The sequence below is a fragment of the Sus scrofa genome, chromosome 2, assembly GCF_054392235.1.
Source record: "Sus scrofa isolate SSC_HxYL_T2T_F1_AM1 chromosome 2, Sscrofa_HxYL_maternal_Yorkshire_Landrace_v2.0, whole genome shotgun sequence".
In the NCBI taxonomy this organism is placed as follows: domain Eukaryota; kingdom Metazoa; phylum Chordata; class Mammalia; order Artiodactyla; family Suidae; genus Sus; species Sus scrofa.
Window position 1 is genome coordinate 154,143,708 of NC_139384.1, and position 19,914 is coordinate 154,163,621.

The window sequence follows — 19,914 nt, forward strand, 5'->3', positions numbered from 1 at the left end:
CTTTAGGTAAACTCTTTTTGTTGTTTTTTTTTGTCTTTTTGCCTTTTCTAGGGCCTCTCCCGAGGCCTATGGAGGTTCTCAGGCTAGGGGTCCAATCGGAGCTGTAGCTGCTGGTCCACACCACAGCCAGAGCAACTCGGGATCCAAGCCGCGTCTGTGACCTACAGCACACCTCACGGCAACACTGGATCCTTAACCCACTGAGCGAGGCCAGGGATCGAACCTGCAACCCCGTGGTTCCTAGTTGGATTTGTTAACCACTGAGCCGCGACGGGAACTCCTAGGTAAACTCTTAAAGTAGAAAAAACGAAGTTTATTTGCAGCTCTTAAAATAGATGTCTTTGTTAAACTGTCTTTTAATTTCTTCATCCTAGTAGTGTTTTACTCTTTAGGAAAAGAGAATATTAAGGAATTTTTTAAAACCACAATTAGTTTGCAATTCAGTGTGTTATTTTTCTTTACTATTTTTATTCATTCACAAATACATATTCCTTATTTAAGCTCTGGAGATAACATCTTTTGTATATCTTCTTTGGAGAAATATCTATTAAAAGTATAGGTATTTCTCAATGTTAAAATTATTTACCTTATTTAAATGTCATCCCCTAATTAATAGTGATTTAATAGAGAGCCATTCTTGAATGTAAAGGGTTTGGCGGTGGTGGGCCCAGCACAATTTGGAGTCAGTTTGCTGTACCATTAAAAATCTGCAGTCCCAGAGTTCCTTCTATAACGATTCCGACTAGTACCCATGACGTGGGTTCGATCGCTGGCCCCGATTGGTGGGTTAAGTGTCCAGCGTTGCCCTGAGCTGCGGTGGGGGTCGCAGATGTGGCTGGGATCTGGCGCTGGCTGTGGCTGTGGGGTAGGCTGGCAGCTGCAGCTCCAATTGGACCCCTAGCCTGGGAACCCCCATAGGCCACAGGTGAGGCCCTAAAAATACCCGAAAAACCAAAACTCTAGTCTGTACTCACAGACAGAAAAACAAAACTGGTGGTTGCTCGAGGAAAGGTAGTTTGGGGGGCCGGAGAAGTAGGTGAAGGGGATTCCGAGGGGACAGTTGCAGTTAGAAGAAACCCCCGGGGGTGTATGGCACAGTATAGGGAGCACAGTCGGTAGTGGCGCCCCAGCTCTGTATGGAGACCGATGGTAACTGGATCCTGTGGCGGTTGTTTCAAAATGCAGATGAATGTGGAGGTACTTCGATGTGCGTCTGAAACAAACATGATACTGCACGTCACTCAGGTTCCGATTGAAAAAGAACCTGAGGATGTCTCACTGGGGCTCAGCAGCTTAAGGACCCAGCATTGTCTCTGTGAGGTAGTGGGTTCGATCCTTGGCCTCGCTCAGTGGGTTAAGGATCCAGCGTCGCTGCAAGCTGCAGGATAGGTCACAGATGCGGCTCAGATCTGGTGTTGCCATGACTGTGGCGTAGGCCACAGCGGCAGCTTCAGTTCAGCCCCTGGTCCGAGAACTTCATGTGCTGCAGGTGCGGCCATAAAAGGAAAACATTTACACATTTGAAAAACATAAATAAAACTCTTGTCTCTATACAGTAGTAAAGTGTTTATAGTCCTTACGAACGCTGGCTGTTTCTGAACAACAGAGTGAAATAGCCAACTCAGTTGTTTACCTGAAGGAACGTGCTTGTTTACTGTCTGGTAATTATACTGTCTCGTTTGGTGGAATTTAAAGTGTGTGAAGAGGTCATGGGTTGGTAATGAGAGGTTTAAAAATTGCATTTAAAGGTGAAAGTTTTAGAAATTAACTCTAAAATTAGAAGTGGTAAATAGCATTTAAAGCTACAGTTTCGGATTTTCTGAGCCTAATTGTTAATAACTTAAAGAAGGGATTTAAAACTTAAAAGAATTTTCTTGCTGTTTAAGCAGGACTCGACTCTACCAAGAAGAAAACAATGAATGGTGCAAATACGGGTAACTTTATGGATTTATTGGGTAGTTCAGCATTATTTTCCACATGTTTGTATTTGTATGAATTATGAGGTATATTTTGATACCTCTTCTAGTGGGCTTATGGGTTTTTGGTTTGTTTTTTTCTGTGTTGTTTAGGATTTTTGGACTTTTTTGTGGGGGGAAGTCTTTATGTCTTTTTAGGGCCATACCCGTGGCATATGGAGGTTCCCAGGCTAGGGGTCGAATCAGAGTTGCAGCTGCCGGCCTACACCACAACCACAGCAACACGGGATCTGAGCCACATCTGCAACCTACACCACAGCTCACGGTAGTGCTGGATCCTCAACCCACTGAGTGAGGCCAGGGATTGAACTGAGTCCTCATGAATGCTAGTCGGGGTCATTAACCACTGAGCCACAATGGGAACTCCCCTTTTTTCCCCCCATCTTTTCAAGAACAGTTTTTAAGTGCTCTTAGGTACTGCTGTTCTGTACAGTTGTAACTGCGGGTCCTTGCGTAGGCCCAGTCCTGGCCCTGGCTCTTCTGTTGCTTAAAAACAGCTCGTTTCTTTTTCTTTTTTTTTTTTTTTTTTTTGTCTTTTTGCTATTTCTTGGGCCGCTCCTGTGGCATATGGAGGTTCCCAGGCCAGGGGTCCAATCGGAGCTGTAGCTGCCAGCCTACGCCACAGGCACAGCAACGCGGGATCCGAGCCGCGTCTGTGACCTACACCACAGCTCACGGCAACGCCGCATCGCCAGATCGTTAACCCACTGAGCAAGGGCAGGGACCAAACCCGCAACCTCATGGTTCCTCGTCGGATTCATGAACCACTGCGCCACGACGGGAACTCCACAGCTCGTTTCTAAATCGGAGATCATCTCTAGAGCTGCTTCGGGGAGGCAGTGAGGGAACCTTCTGAGCGGGGTGGCCGCTCAGATCAGAGTATGAGTGTCTTTACACTTGTTATTTTGCGTTTGCTTGTACTGGAACTGGAGCTGGGTGTGATTTCTGGGTAGATGGGGTCGTCTAGCTAAAAGACCATGTGTTTATTTCTCACAGCACCGGTACCGGGAGGATACAGAGGAAGGTAGTAAGAAGGAAAACCATCTTTTCTTTGAGGGGTGCTTATTTCACAGGCTAAATCTTGACGACAAGACATTAGTGGCCCCTCTTTGTAGGTAAATATTTTTTTTTTAAATGTTGGGCGTGATCAAGGCTAAGAAGGACCATAGCAGCTGGTGATGCCTATTAAAGTGGGAACGTGGTGGAGTTTTAGGGTTCTTCTGGGAGCCCTGGCAGAGTCTGCTTTGCTCAGCGTATCGGAGGAGTGCTGGGAATCTGGAAGGTGGGAGCGAGGGCCTTGGCTGGGGTGCGGCAGAGGCAAAGGCCGGCTGAACGGTCCCATGATTGATTTCTTTGTCCGCAGTGGGGACAGTTTTGTACTAAGCTCCGCGCAGTCCTTGATGTGGCACGTATAGGTAATTGTATAATTCTGTTTGGAAGAGCCGCACTTTAAATCTTATTTGGAGGTAAGTAAAATGGATCAGAGTTGTTGAAAAGAATTAAGCGACAGAAAAGAATCCAGAGGTTTTTATCATCTGTCATAATTACACAGTCAAGCCCACCCCCGACCCCCCTGCAAACAGCTCAGCATACAGCAGAGAGCAGAAAGTTCCACCCTTGCAGACTTGCCTTTCGGCATCCCCTGCACACGGCAGTCTGTACGAGGTGGGTGGCCTCAGGCTCCCACTGACCCACTCGCAAGAAGAGACCCTCTTCCCAATGCCAGCCCCACAGTGACAGCGACGCCTGTTTCCTTCGCTTTGGGAGAGGGGCTGCCCGGGAAAGATTCCCAAGAACAGTGAAGGAGCACCTTAACCATAAAACTTGGAACCAGGGTACTGATTCCATCATCTTAGAGAAGGCCCACTTTTGTTCTAACGCGCATATCTGTGCCCCCGACACCCCTCTTATGGTGAATGTCTGGCTTTTTGGCTGGCAAAGCCAGATTAATGGCAACAGAGGCCCTGGAGGTTTTTTTTTCTTTTCTTTTTTTTTGTCTCTCTGCCTTTTCTAGGGCTGCCCCTACGGTATATGGAGGTTCCCAGGCTAGGGGTCGAATCGGAGCTGTAGCCACCAGCCTACACCACAGCCACAGCAATGCGGGATCCCAGCCGCATCTGCGACCTACACCACAGCTCACGGCAACGCCGTATCCTTAACCCACTGAGCGAGGCCAGGGATCGACCCCACAACCTCATGGTTCCTCGTCGGATTCGTGAACCACTGCGCCACGACGGGACCTCCAGATGCCCTGGAGTTTGAAAAGATGTGTATTCGGGGCTTCCCAAGTCATTATTCACCCAGGTGGTGGTCACTAAATACCTTGTGGAGGTAACTGCCTCTTTGCTTTCCATGTCTTTGTGTTTTATTTCACACACCTTTCTTGACGGAGCCAAAACTTCTCACCAGATTATAGAAAACAAGTCAGAGTTGGCAGCCGTGTACAGTGAAGTCCTGGGACCCTCCCGGTATGTGACGCCTCCATGATCACAGTGGCTGTTTTTTGTTGGTTGTCTTTTTTCAGTTAGAAATACTGCTAGTAGGAGTACCCATTGTGGTGCAGCAGAAACGAATCTGACTAGTACATGAGGTGGCGAGTTCGATCCCTGGCCTCACTCAGTGGGTTAGGGATCCAGCGTTGCCATGAGCTGTGCTGTAGGTTGCAGATGCAGCTCAGATCTGATGTTGTGACTGTGGTGTAGGCCGGCATCTGTGGCTCTGATTCGACCCCTAGCCTGGGAACTTCCATATGCCGGCGGCGTAGCCCTCAAAAAAAGAAAAAAAAAAAAGAAAAAAAAAAAAGAAAGAAGTAATACTAGTACATGGTTCTGAAGAGGCAGATTTTAATGGAGCAAAAACCTTCACCTGGAAATGTTTCTTTTTCCATCATCAAAGAGAAAATGGGGGTTTCTGAGACCATTCGGATTTCATTGCTCCATTATCTGTTACCCTGGTGTGGGATGATGAGATTTCACATTTCCAGGTTGCTAGGAGACAGGCGACCTGTCTTGCAGATAGAAGCATTAAAACTCTTTTTTTTTTTTTTTCTTGATTTCTCAGCCTTGTCTTGCTTTCTTTCTAAAACCTGCACAAGCAGAGGAACATGACTGGCTTCAGTAAATTAAGGCAACATTCTTGGAAAATCTGTTTCTGCTTTTGCTTGTGCTGCTTTTGTGCTGCATTGCGCCACGTTCCCAGGGCACAAGAGTGGTTCGGTGAGAGTGGGCTGAGGATAAAGACCCCGCCTAACAAGCTACAGTTCATGTTAAAAGTACTTCAGGTGAACCTGGCCCCAGGAACTCTGTTTAAGTAGTTGACTGATTGGGTCTCCCAGGAACACTTGGCTTTACTGTAGCTATTTTGCCCATCTGTCGTCCTTTGAAGGGAAAATTCGTCTTAGTTATTTTGGGAATGCCTTAAGTTTAACATTAAATTTCTAGGGTTCAAAAAAAAAATGCCCAGATGGTAGATGTTGATGAAAATTTGGCAGAAGAATTCATTTGAAATTAAATGCTTTGTGGTATTAATCAGAAAAGTTTGTTGGGGAATTCCTTTGTGGTACAGCAGATTAAAGATCTGGCACTATCACTACAGCAGCTCAGGTTGCTGCTATGGCGTGGGTTTGATCCCTGGCCTGGAAACTTCTACATGCTGCAGGCGTGGCCAAAAAAAAAGTTTGATTTTTTTTTTTTAAGATTTAAAAAATTTTATTATTATTTGTCTTTTTAGGGCCATACCTGCAGCATATGGAGGTTCCCAGGCTAGGGGTTGAACAGGAGCTGTAGCTGCCAGCCTACGCCACAGCCACAGCAATGCAGGATCTGAGCCACGTCTGTGACCTATGCCACAGCTCACAGCAATCCCGGATCCTTAACCCACTGAGCGGGGACAGGGATCAAACCTGTGTCCTCATGGAGCTAGTTAGGTTTGTTTCTGCTGAGCCATGGAGGGAACTCCTGGCTTCTGATTTTGAGTGGCATGGAGATTGGAGACTGAGGTGGTTCAGATTTAATTTAAGGCACTTTCAGTGTGCCTTATCTAAAGTAACTAGAGCTGTAGATCTAACCGGTGAGGGGGTTGCTAAGATAAGGAAGAGGAAGATGTGTTGACAGGGGTTATATATAGAATTAGGTAGAATTTTAGGTTTTTGTAAATATCTCAATTATTTAAGACGTAATTTCTAGGCCCAAACTGAATATAATGGTAAACCTTGATTTTGTTGTGATTTGTCTTTGTCTTAACAGATTGTTATTAAGTTAAAATTGTTTTTCTAACTGAAAAAACTACACAAGTGGTGAATGTTCATTAAAAACATTACAGCAGGGCATTCCTGCTGTGGCGCAGCAGGATTGGAGGCAGACGTCTCTGCAGCACCGGAACACAAGTTCTGTCCCCAGCCCAGCTCAGCGGGTTAGGGACCCCCATTGCCACAGCCTCGGTCGCACCTGTGGTTCCGATCTGATCCCTGGCCCAGGCCTCCATGTGCCCTGGGGCAGCCAGGAAAGGGAAAGAAAGAAAAAAATTGCAACATGGAGTTCCTGCTGTGGTGCAGTGGGTTAAGGACCTGGTATTGCTGCAGCTGTGGTGTAGGTCACAGCTATGGCTTGGGTTCGATTCCTGGCCTGGGAACTTCCATATGCCCCCAGTGCGTGCGGCTGAAAAAGAAAAAAAATTTTTTTTTTAATTAAAAGATTAGAACCTACATAGAAACAAGGGAAAAGCCCCCTCTGATTGCATCTTCTGAGATGAACGGGGTGGACCGTAGGTGTCTGTCGTACCTTCCTTTCCATCCTGTTATCTGTCTTTCAAAACCAAATTATATGATTCATATGGTTTGGTAAGTTTAGTTTGTTTCATGTGACAGTACAGCACGATTATCTGCTCAAGTCATCAAATTTTCTTCGTTTTCATTTTTGTGGTTACTTAGTGTCCTTTGTGAGATGAGCTGTAACTTACTTAATAAGTTCCGTATGCTGGGTATTTGGGTTGTTCCTCGTTTTTGCTGCAGTAGTATTTATATCTGTCTTTTTTGCCTCTGTCTTATTATTTCCTTAGGCTAAATTCCTGGGAGTAGAAAACTTTGTAAAGCATTTGCACATTTTAAGGCTTTTGAGACGCCCCGCCTTACAGCTTTCCAGAAAGGCTCTTGCACTTTTCAGGTTTCCCTCTGCCCAATTGGCTTTATGCTTGCACTGAGATGTGAAATGTTTGTTTAGTTGCAGAATGAAGAAGAGCCTGGAGAGCCGGAGCAGGCTGCAGGGGACGCTCCGCCGCCTTATAGCAGCATCTCTGCCGAGAGCGCCGGTAGGTCGCGGGGTGGGGCGGCTGCCCGGTTACTGACGTGCACCAGCAAGTCTCGCATGTCTTTGCTGGCGTTTGTGTTTGCTTCATTATATGTGGATTTGTTTTCTGGACTCAATATTCTGTTCTTTGGTCTGTGTATTCATCTTTGTGCTCCACTGTCTTAATTTCAGAGCTTTATAATCTTGATGTCTGGTACTGTTGGTCCTTTAGCCTTTTTGTTCTCCACGATGGCTTTGCTACTTCCTTGGCTTTGTGTTTTTTTCATTTACATTTTAGAATCAGCTTGCCAATTTCCGTAAGATGGAATGAAACAGAAACTCTATTGAAATTGCCCTGAATCTTTGCATCAATTTGAAGAACATCTTTATACTATTGCATCTTCCAGTGTATAACCGTGATATAGCCCTCCCGCTTATTAAAATCTCTCATTTCTTGGAGTTCCCGTTGTGGGTCATCGGGATCCAGCAGCATCTTGGGAGCACTGGGACGCAAGTTCAACCCCTGGCCTGGGAACGCCATATGCCGCAGGGCAAGCAAAAAAAAAAAAATCTTTCATTTCTCTCAATAGTATTTTGTGAGTTTCAGTTTAGAGATCTTGCACATTTTTAATTAGATTTATCCCCAGACATTTGATATGTTTTGGTGCTATTGTAAATGGTCCGTATATGATTTTATTTTTGTTGTTGGTATATGAAAATACAATTGATGGTTTATATTAACTTTGAGTCCAGAGACTTTGCTAAGTTCACATATTGATTCTAATAGTTTGTAGATACTCTTGGATTTTTCTACATATGTAGTCATGTCATCCATGATTAAGGATAGATTTCTTAATTTCCAAGCCTTATGTCTTTTTTTTTTTTTTTTTTCTTTCTTTCTTTCTTTTTTGGCCATACCTGTGGCATACGGAAGTTCCTGGGCCAGGGGTCAAATTGGAGCTGCAGCTGCAGGCATCTGCTACAGGTACAAGCAACCCAGGTCCAAGCTGCCTCTGTCATCCATGCTGAAGCTTGCGGCAACTCTGGATCCTTAACCCACTGAGTGAGGCCAAGGATCGAACCTGCATCCTCACGGACATTATGTCAGGTTCTTAACCCACTGAGCCACAGTGTGAAATCCCAATCCTTATGTCTTGTATTTTCTTTCCTTGCCATATTGTATCAACTAGTAGTACCTCTAAGATAATATTTGATTAAAAGAGGTAACAGTGGGCATTTCTGTCTTACTGTCTAATTTTAGGGGTGAAAGACTTTAGTAATTTACTATTAATTATGATATTTACTAAGATTTTTTATAGATGGAAGTTGCCATTGTAGCTAAGTGGAAACGAATCTGACTAGTATTCATGAGGATGCTGGTTTGATCCCTGGCCTTGCTCGGTGGGTCAGGGATCTGGCCTTGCCATGAGCTGTGGTGTAGGTTGCAGACATGGCTTGGATCTGGTGTTGCTGTGGGTGTGGCGTAGGCCAGAAGCTGCAGCTCTGATTCCACCCCTCACCTGGGAACTTCCATATGCTGTGGGTGCAGCCCTAAAAAAAAAAAAAGACAAAAAACCAAACAAAAAGTTTTTTTATAGAGATTTGTGATAAGATTAAGGAGTTATCATTTTCTTTTATTCCTAATTTGCTAAATGTTTTTGTTATTAGTAACAAAAACAGTTACGACGAAGCCGAGAGAACCAAAGCTGAAGCTACTATCCCTTTGGTTCCTGGAATTTTATCAATGATTTTTCTGCCCATGTGATGACAGTAGAACTTTTTTTCTGTTAATGAGGTGAATTCTGTTGATTGATAATTTCAATAATATATTAAAATTAACTAAAGAGGAAAAAAGAAAAATTTTAATCTTGATTAGGTATAAAAATTTTTTCAAAATTAAGTTGTTTTTTTTTTTAATTGGGTAGAAATTTGATCCATTTGTAAGTAGGTCTTTTCTTTTCTTTTTTGGCTGCACCCACGGCACGTGGAAGTTCCCAGGCCGGGGATTGAACCCACGCCACAGATGTAACCAGAGCCGCAGCAGTGACAGTGATGGATCCTTAACCTGCTGAGCCATGAGGAAACTCCTGATCGTTTCTGATAATACATATTGACTCTGTTCTCATAGAAGTCAGTGAGAGTGAAGACACAGCATTCAATAGAGGGAATGCAGGGTTTAGCACAAAAAAGTAATGGTTCTGTAACTGAACTAGTTACCTTAAGCATGTCATAGAAAACAGTACCTGGGAAAAATAATGTGAAAAGATCAAAGTGCCGAAATCTGTGAGAAATAAATTTTAACTTTTTTCCCCCCAAGTTTTTTTTCATGTTTATAAATGAGGGGAGACTGTGGTACAGATGGACACACTCAGCTGGAGTATTTTTAAATGTTTCCTTACGCCGTTATTAGCAGGGACTGTCTTTTGTGCACGCACTGCACAAAAGTGTTCAAAGGAGCTTGGAGGGAGGGCAAAGTGGGTCTGGAATTGAAATAATTCAAAAGTAGATAAATTTAAAAATCATTCCCCGTCTCATGTTCATCTTTAAACATCTCTTTTTTGTTGTCTTTTTTTTTTTAAGGACTGCACCTGCGGCATATGGAGGTTCCCAGGCCAGGGGTCTAATTGGAGCTGTAGCCGCCGACTTATGCCACAGCCACAGCCACACCACATCTGAGCTGTGTCTGTGACCCACACCACAGCTCACGGCAACGCTGGATCCTTAACCCACTGAGCAAGGCCAAGGATGGAACCTGCGACCTCATGGATCCTAGTCAGGTTCCTTAACCCCTGAGCCACGAAAGGAGCTCCTAAACGTCTTTTTGTTCAATTGTTCTTTAGGTACTGTTAGAAGAATGGCTGGTTTTTGTTTGCCAGAGTTAGCAGGAGTCCTCTTTTTCCTCAGTTCAGCTCCTCATCAGTTAATCGTGACTTCCTTTTGATTCTGCAGTGTATTTTGACTACAAAGACGAGTCTGGGTTTCCAAAGCCCCCATCTTACAACGTGGCTACCACACTGCCCAGTTACGACGAAGCCGAGAGAACCAAAGCCGAAGCTACTATCCCTTTGGTTCCTGGAAGAGTAAGTCTGGTTTACCGTGTTATCTGGTGCTGTGCTGTTGGAATTGAGTTCTTTTCATTATCCATTCTTGATTTATTACTTACAATTAAGTTGATTAGTAAAAGCACAGCTAATTTTAAAAAGCAAGTACATTTTCTTTTGCGATAATTGACTTTTATGTCTTCCTGCAAATGATGAGGTCAAAGGTACAGACGCATGGAAGACTCTCTAGTCAAGCCGGCTCAGTTTCCCTCTGTCTCTCCCAGTGCTGCCACTTTCTCAAGTGGCAATGCCTAGCATAGTTGAAGCATTTTGAAGCAGCAGCTGGTCTAGGAAATATGCCAATTTTGCTTTGATTCTGCACATTTAATATTTTGGGCTTAGGTAGATGCGTGCCAGGGAGCCTATGGAGAGAAGAAATAAGTGGGGCTTTGTAGGGTTACACCCAGAAGGGCTCTAGCAGTCATCCGGATGAAGCCCTGCCACCAGCAGTCCCCCCATGCCGTCTGCGGAGGCACAGGGATCTCAGATCCTGCTGGGCTGATGCTGATTCGGGGGGGTTGCGGGGGAGCCAGTGGAGAATTTGGGGGACTCTTGGTTCTCGATGTCAGACCAGTAAGTGATCCAGTTGGGGTTTCATAAATATTCATCCAGGTTGAAACTGGTACAGATGCTGGGCGAATGGAGGGAGGACCCGGTCCCCAGGAATGGGGGACAGTCAGGGCGCCACCCTGTAGTCCTGTCAGAAACCTAGAGTAAAAGAGCAGAAGCTGAGTGTGGACAGTGCCGGGACGCCAGCCCCGGAAGTCGTGGCCTCAGAATGATGGACATCTGCTCTGAGGGCTGAAGCTGCTGAAACCTCTGCTTGGCGGAAGCCACAGCTTATAAGGCCGTCAAGGCCGATTCTGCGCGGCGCGGTGCGTCCACCTGAGGTGCTAGGGAGACGCCAAGAACCCTGACGGAGCTCATGGTCTAAAGACAAAGCACTCTTGATGCAGTGACCACGTGGGCTCGGTGCTTGTTACAGCTCGTTCATTGTCCGAGTCCTCACAGGAACCTTGCAAGGCCGAGAGTCTGTTAGCCCTGTTTTGCAGATGCAAAAACTGAGGCCCAGAGAGGTTAATTTACCCAAAGTCTTACAGCTAAGAAGTAGCAGCGTAGTGAGTCCAGCCCAAGAAGTCTGGTGTCCAGGTCCTTGTATGTACTTTGTAGACCTGTTGAGGTATGGTAACTGTCCCAAGGAACCAGCCCGGGAGATAAGCTCTGATTAGTTATAGGACTGTTTAGAATACTTTTATTAGACAAATGTATGTATTTAAGAACTTCTTAAGGGGTCTCTTATTCAGCAGGCATGTATAGAACTCTTCCTGCTGTCATATGGATATAGCTAGAAGGCTTTGTATATGAGGCATTGCTCCTGCCATGCGGGAGCTTAAACTCCAGGGATGGAGAGAGGCCCCCAAATAGCCACAGCTGAGCAGTAGCACCCGAGAGAGCAGGGAGTGTTCAGATCTGTGGCTTGAGCCTTGTGATCCTGGGAAGATGGGGTTTGAAGTGGGCCCCGAGTGTCGCTGGATGAGAGCATCCTGGGGGAAAGGCTCAGGATGATGTGAAGTCACACAGCTGCAGGACGGGTTCTGTAGACAGAAGTAAATGCTCTCGTTTGAGCAGAGTTTGTGGGCGGAACTGTAGGTTTTAGAGTCTTCTGAATGCTGGGCCGAGCCCTTTGGACTCATGGAGGCCGCACAGAATCCTGCAAGGCTGTTAAGCATGGGTACGATACACGCACAGTGTTAGAGAAACATCGACCTCGCAGCAGTTGTGGGAGGAACCTGTAGCGGAGACTCGACCAAGGGCAGAGAGGAGAGGTGGAAGGCATTTGCCGTATTCGTTACTAGGCATCACTTCCGTGTGTGCTTATGGGGTATCTTTGTATAGTTAGGCGAAAGACGGAATTACTTGCTTCTTTGAAGAGTCTATTTATCCTGCGAATATGAATTTAGAATCCTAAGTATCTCGTATCTTAAAAAATAACAAGCACATTCTTGTAACCATTGCAAAGGGTCGAGGAAATGTGTTACATCGGGCGGAAGCTGCCGCCGCCTCTTCCCCTCCGCTCGGTCCCGATCCCGATCCCGGGGGTGGGCCTCCCCGTCCGTTTTCCGTACAGGGCACGTTTTGGTCGTCCCCGAAGGCTTATTCCTTTATTTTCGTCGGAGGAGCCCTTGTTGGACCGAGTACAGGTCTTACCACTTTTAGGTACATGTTCTTCTTTGTCGGTGTCTCGGCGCCTATACCCGCAGTTGGGTGAGCAGGTCGGCTGCCTGCGGCGGTGCTGGCGTTGGTCAGTATCGGGCTCCTGCTAGACCTGCAACACTGCGTTTTCAAGTTAGGATGGAAGGGGTCGTATCTGCCCATACGACGGGCAGGGAGGGTCTTGCAGACCTGTGTGCCAGTATAAGAAACAGGTAGTTGGGACGTGAGCAGCGGGCACCCCTGTCCCACTCCTCAGGTCTCATCACACTGTCCCCTCCCACCGCCCCCAAGTCAGTCTCGTAAAGCTCCTGAGCTGATCAGTGGTGTCCTCTGAACAGGCCCCGGATGACTAGATGACTAGCCTTCTGGGCCCCAGACAGGTCCTGGGTTACTGATGTTCTAGAGTTGAAGCCAGGCGTGTCAGAACGCCTTTTCCCTTTTCTTTTCTTCAGATACATATGAAAAAGGACGTGTGAGTAGCTCCTCGTGTTGCTAAAGAACTTGGGTTATAAAATGAAAAATTCAGGAGTTCCTGTTGTGGTGCAGTGGAAACAAATCATACTAGCAACCACGAGGTGGCAGGTTCAATCCCCGGCCTCACTCAGTGGGCTAAGGAGCCAGCATTGCTGTGAGCTGTGGTGTAGGTTGCAGACGTGGCCCGGATCCCGTGTGGCTGTGGCTGTGGGGCAGGCTGGTGGCTACAGCTCCGAGTGGACCCCTAGTCTGGGAACCTCCATATGCCGCAGGTGCGGCCCCAAAAAGCAAAAAATAAATAAAATAAAATGAAAAATTCCTTTCATTCAGATAACTGTGGAGTTCGAAGAAAGATTCATTTTTTTCTCAAATTACATCTTTTACTAATAAGACAAAACGAAAAATTTTGACACATGCTGGGCCTTAATGCTCATGGTTTTGAGTTGAGCCAAAGCGGTACGTTTTCCCTTGGGCCTCACTTTTGTTCCTTCCCCTGTTCTTCATGATGTCTTTCCTTTGCCTCGAAATCATTCACTGAATTTGCCTTATTTTCCTTTTCATTTAGGATGAAGATTTTGTGGGTCGGGATGATTTCGATGATGCTGACCAGATGAGGATAGGAAACGACGGGGTTTTCATGTTGACTTTTTTCAGTAAGTGTGTACACACGGCAGAGCCACTTCCCACAGACAGCCTGCATGTGTCTTTTACTGAGATCTTTATTATTTTATTTTATGTATTTTTAGGCCACACCTGCGACACGTGGAGGTTCCTAGGCTAGGGGTTGAATCGGAGCTGTAGCCACTCGCTTACGCCACAGCCACAGCCACAGCCACGCCAGATCTGAGCTGCATCTTTGACCTACACCACAGCTCACGGCAGCGCCAGATCCTCAACCCACTGAGCGAGGCCAGGGATCAGACCTGCATCCTCATGGATGCTAGTCGGGTTCGTGACTCCTGAGCCACAACGGGAACTCCTACTTCGATGTTTAGAGCTTAGAACACTTTTATCCTAATAGCCTTTCTGTTTGTCTTCTGTTTGTGTGAATATCTATGGAAAATACAAGTAAAGCAGCTATGAGGGCTACTGCATTTTTCCGTGAGCTAATTAAGCTTTATTTTTCCGATCTGCAGGACCCCTTAGCATTCCTCCTACTCATTCCTGACTGTAGAATAGGAATTACATGCCTTTGTTTGGTGAATTTTGTCCTGCAAGCTTCTGTTTTAGTAGCACATCAGAATCAGCCCAGTTTCCCCTTGATGTTATTACACGTTTATCTTTCCACATGCCTGATGGGCAAGGGAGCAACCATTTATTTTATTCGCCATATTAAAAAGGTAAGGGAGTTCCCGTCGTGGCTCAGCGGTTAAAAAACCCGACTAGCGTCCATGGAGATGGGGGTTTGATCCCTGGCCTCGCTCAGTGGGTTAAGGATCTGGTGTTGCCGTGAGCTGTGGTGTAGGTCACAGATGTGCCTCGGATCCCGTGTGGCTGTGGCTGTGGTGTAGGCCGGCGGCTACAGCTCCAATTAGACCCCTATCCTGGGAGCCTCCACATGCCACAGGTGCAGCCTTAAACAGACACACACACACACACACAGAAGGCGTGAAGGCAATGCAGTGCTTTTAGAGGTGACGTGTTGTGTGAGCTCTCAAGATTCACACAGATGCAGGAGGGTGAGTGGCTTGAATCCCACTATTTGGGGATTCCAGTCCCGCTATTTCATGTTCACATAGCCTTTATTTACTGAGGCGTAGCGCTTACAGCAAAGGGCTCAAGTCACAGACAGTTGGGTGACAGTGAGGCATTTTTGAAAGTGACCAGCAGTAGATATAGTAATACAATTCCTGAGACTCAGAGACTGGGTTTTCTCGTTTCCTTTCGGGAGGCAGACAGGGCTGGACGTGCCGAGGAAGCGGGCCGAGGGCTGCGGAGAGAGGCCCAGGCTCTTTTATCCGCAGGGAAGCCACTGAGGCCGAAGCGAGGGCGCAGGGCACGCCTGCTCCTCAGGTGACAACACGTCTGACCTCTTTTTTCTCTCTGCTTTTGCAGTGGCATTCCTCTTTAACTGGATTGGATTTTTCCTGTCTTTTTGCCTGACCACCTCAGCGGCGGGAAGATACGGGGCCATTTCAGGATTTGGTCTCTCTCTAATTAAGTGGATCCTGATTGTCAGAGTAAGTTGACGCCAACAAAGTCAGAGCTGAGAGAGATGCGATAAGCGGAACACGTTTGAGTATTTGATATATTTTTTTTATTCTTATTTGCTTTTTTGGAATTATCTCAAAATTCCCAATGATTTTTGGTGAGTCTTTGTTCTGGTTTCATGAAACCGAACCTGGAGCAGTTTCAGGTGGTTTCTGCCCACGAGTTCTGTAGTCAGACCCAGTGACTACTGCTGATCCCCGGGCATCTCTCCTGGAGGTGGTTTACCGGTGCTTTCTCTGTGTGTAACGTTTATAATATGATAACACATGTACTTGTTCTGAAATTCGTTGTTTGTGTAATACAGGAAGACTGTCACCTCTCTGACACCCGGTCACAAGCGCATGTTCTTCTCCTCAAGGCTCCTGATGTTTTAGTCTCCTTCCCTTCCCTCTCCTGGTCTCTCTGCTCCCTCCCTTCCAGGATGGCTCATCAGGAGCATCACTGAGGATGTCAAAATGTTCGGAGAGCCACACCCGTGTCACAAGCCCCACTCCTTAGCTCTAAAGTACATCAGAGAGAGAGCTCGTCAGTAGTTTGGGAGCTGCCAGTTAGTTGGAATTGCATGACATAATTTAACGTGGTAAAAGATCTAGTCTTTTGTCTTTTTTTTTTTTTTTTTTTTTTGTAGAGTTGCACCTGCGGCATGTGCAGGTTCCCAGCTGGGGATCATATGGGAGCTGTAGCTGCCGAACCATTCCACAGCCACGGCAACGCCGGATCCTTGACCCACTGAGTGAGGCCGGGGATCAAACCTACGTCCTCATGGATGATAGCCAGTTTCTTTTCCGCTGAGCCGCAGTGGGAACTCCAGATCTAGTCTTTTAACGTGTCCTCTGATTTCAGGTATATTTACTGCTGGTGCTAACTTTCTAGATAAAACCAATGTATTTGTCATAAATTGGTATTATTAACTAATCAGTGAGTGGTGACTGACCACTGGAGTTTTTCGAAATTCCTTATTTTAAAGTGGTTGTTAACATTTTTAGAATTCCAGGTTGCTTTGAGAATCTGATAAAAGTTCTGGGCTTTTCTCCTAGACAGCTAATGTATACTCCTCTAAAACGTCAACTTTAGGTTAGCGCAGGCCCCAAAGAGGTTTCCGTTCCTTCTCTAAATCTTGTTATTTTATTAAGAAATAAAATACTGTATTTTAATTCAAATTGCACGAAACTCCAAACTATGTTAAAACCTCCAATAGAAAAACCGTGAAATGTGTTATCCATCTTTTTATTTTTACTAAATTTTTAACTAAAATTATTAATTAAGTGAATCAGCTTGTATCAGTTAGGATGGGTTTTGTGAGTAGCAGAAAACTTAGCTCAGAATGTCTTAGAAACCCAAGGGAAAATTTTTATTTCCAGTGAGCATTAGTTAGGTGAATGTTTCACTGACATCATCAAGGACCACTGACACCTGCTCACCATGCTGGTGTAGCTTCTCTTCTCTCTCTCTTTTTTATTTTTTTAGGGCCGCACTCATGGCATATGGAGGTTCCCAGGCTAGCTGTCCAAGCGGAGCTACAGCCGCCGGCCTCCACCACAGCCACAGCAATGCCAGATCTGAGCTATGTCTGCGACCTACACCACAGCTTACGGCACCTCGGGATCCCCAACCCACTGAGTGAGGCCAGGAATTAAACCTGCATCTTCACGGATACTAGTCGGGTTCATTACCACTGAGCCACAATGGGAACTCCCTGCTCCTTTCTCTTAGATGAGATGGCGATGGCGGTTTCAGGCATCACATCAGAAACACATCAGTGTTCAACAGAAGAACTGTTTCTTTTTTTCCTCTTTCTCTGTCTTTTGTTTTGGGGGGAGGGGGGTCTTTTTAGGACCACACTCGAAGCATATGGAAGTTGCCAAGCTAGGGGTCACATCTGAGCTACAGGTGCCAGCCTACACCACAGCCACAGCAATGCGGGATCCAAGCCGTGTCTGCAGCCAACGTCACAGCTCATGGCAATGCCAGATCCTTAAGCCACGGAGCGAGGCCAGGGATCGAACCCTCGTCCTTGTAGATACTAGTCGGGTTCGTTACTGCTGAGCCATGCTGGGAGCTCCTTCTCCTTCTCTTTTTAAGAAGAAGGAAACCTTAGCAGCCCTCATTTCCCATGGGCCAGAATAACTGCCTGTGCTAGTCCCTGGCAAAGGAGTGGGATTCTCATGACGTACGGGGGAGGGTTCCAAGGTGTCAGGTGTGGCTACAGGAGTAGGAAGAAGATGAGGGCGCATTAGAAAGGAGTCCAGGTAGTTGGTTTGGGTGCTGGGTAAGCAAAATAAAAGTGCTGTTCAGACATATTTCTGGGCGTTCCCACAGGTTAAGGATCTGGTGTCACTGCTGTGGCTCTGGTTACAGCTGTGGCATGGGTTTGATCCCTGGCCTAGGAAATTCTGCATTAAAAAAGGGAGGTCCCGTTGTGGTGCAGGGGAAACAATCTGACTACGAACCATGAGGTTGCGGATTCGATCACTGGCCTTGCTCAGTGGGTTGAGCATCCAGTGTTGCCATGAGCCGTGGTGTAGGTGGCAGGCGCAGCTGGAATCTGGTGTTGCTGGGGCTGTGGTGCAGGCCGGCGGCTGCAGCTCCAGTTTAACCCCTAGCCTGGGAACCTCCATATGCTGCGGGTGTGGCCCTAAAAAGACAAAAAGACCAAAAAAAATTTTTTTTTTCATTTAAAAAAGAAGGGAATGACATGTTTATAGGAGGGAGCCAAAAGCAAACAAACAAAATATATTCTGAGAAAACAAACAGATTTGGACACTTTCAAAACAAGGACTATATGAAACGGAAAGACATCCTGTTTCACTTAAGATTGTTTTTGCATGAAAGGAAATACATTTGTGTATGTATCATAATCATTTCAAGTCAGCGCTATAGAAAATACTTCCGCAACATTTTAAGAAATTTTTGTAAGAGCGAACTGAGCAACAATCTACAAAATGAAGTCTTTTGTTTTCTAAACTCCTCAGTTAAAATGTGAACTTTTATCAGCTGAACTGTTTTAAAATATTTTGCTTTATTTTTCAGTTTTCCACCTATTTCCCTGGATATTTTGATGGTCAGTACTGGCTCTGGTGGGTGTTCCTGGTTTTAGGTGAGTGCTTTTAATGAAGCCATGGGAGAGAAAAGATGATGGGAAATTTCAGGAGTAAAATTACTTTGTGTCAACCCTCATCTCACTTACTGCACAGTCCCCTACTAGCGGTAATTAATAAGCATTTCAAAGCGAAGGTTCTGGTCGCCATCCGCGTATAACATGCAGGTTCACAAAGGTCTCTTTCCTCCCGCGTTCGAATGCCCTCGTCGTGTCCTCCATGTGACTGGTAGGACACCGTGATGAGGCGACTCTGTAGATTTCTGTCCCCTTGGTGAGTTGCTGCTGCCAGTGGGGTTCACCAGCTCAATCCCACGTTGCGTAGAGGTGTGTCGTGAGCAGCTGAACTGCTTCTAAGTGTATGTGGCCTGCCTTCCCTTGGATCTGTCAGGAGACGATAGAGAATGTCAGCCTTGCTGGACAAACCTTCTGGAAGAACCACCACTGGGCTTCCCGAGTTCTTTAGCTCACTCTTGGGGAGAAGAGAATTGTTTTGCGAGAAGAGGGAGAAACTCTTTTTTGTTTCGTTTTGAAAATATATTAGCCATTTCAGGTTGTTGGTCTTAAGATTCAATTTTTTCCTCTCAATTTTTATTTTCCGATCGTTTCTTCTAAGACAGCTTAAAGCAAAGCAGTGAGCACTGGGGTGAATTGTGCTGGCTTCTTCATTCTTTGTGGAGAAAATATAAATGATATAGACTAAAGCCACCACCTCCTGTCCTTCCTGCAAAGCAGTGGCAGGGCCATCCTTTAGCTGTAAAGGCGGCATCCTCGTCTCACTCTGTTCCGCGCACTTGTTTTCCTATTGGAGCATTTCTTCCGTTTCAAGCCTTTTTGTTGGCTCTTTAATTCAGGTCCTTGGTGCCAGGGCTGCTGACGCGTCCGACTAGCACAGGGGAGGGCCCATGCCCAGCAGGTGCTTCCTCGCTTCAGGACCTCCCTGCTGTGCCTGGGGTAACAGAGCCATGCTTGGCTGGCCCTGAATTTTACTTGGAAAATACAAGTCACTGATGCCCCCTTCCCTGCCGCCTCGGGGGCATCGCCTGCTCTACTGCTCCTTGTCGGCTTTCCAAGGGAGGAAAAATAGGGATGTTTTAGCCCTTCCCTCGATGGCTGAGAAGTGTAATTATAGAAACATGACCTGTGGGAGAGCTGCTGTGGAGGAATAGTTCCTTGGCGCGCTTACTCTCTAAACTGCACCTGTAAGTGTAACTCCTCGTCTTCCTCCAAGCTGACGGCCCGAGCACATCCTGAACGGACCAAAGAGCCATTAGCCGTAATTTTAGGTTGATCGTCGACAGCATAGATAATTTAAGGAAACTTAATGGACTGATTTCCTTCCTCTATTAAAGTTTCATGGGAGATGAATTTGTAATACTTTGTAATTGATCATTCTTCCTGTCTTACCGCTTACTGGTAAGCAAGAGATGGCAAGGTCCTTAGTGCCTTCGGAGCTAATGTTTGCATCCTTTTTTGGAGCTTCTTGCAGAGACAACTTTTGTTTATTTGGTTTTCCTGCCAAGATCAGGTATTCCAAGCTCTCAGGCTATCAGCTCGTG

At 46.1% G+C, this 19,914-nt stretch overlaps 1 protein-coding gene across 3 annotated transcripts in view; it reads left to right on the forward strand.

Moving 5' to 3' along the window:
- The window catches only part of NDFIP1 (Nedd4 family interacting protein 1), a 45,647-nt gene that overhangs the window by 18,039 nt on the left and 7,694 nt on the right, over positions 1-19,914 (forward strand). For all 3 annotated transcript variants that reach the window (NM_001243361.1, XM_085009542.1, XM_085009541.1), the window contains 5 exon segments: positions 7,193-7,280; positions 10,208-10,338; positions 13,613-13,700; positions 15,103-15,227; positions 18,289-18,355. In NM_001243361.1, the coding sequence (NP_001230290.1) occupies positions 7,193-7,280; positions 10,208-10,338; positions 13,613-13,700; positions 15,103-15,227; positions 18,289-18,355 (499 nt within the window).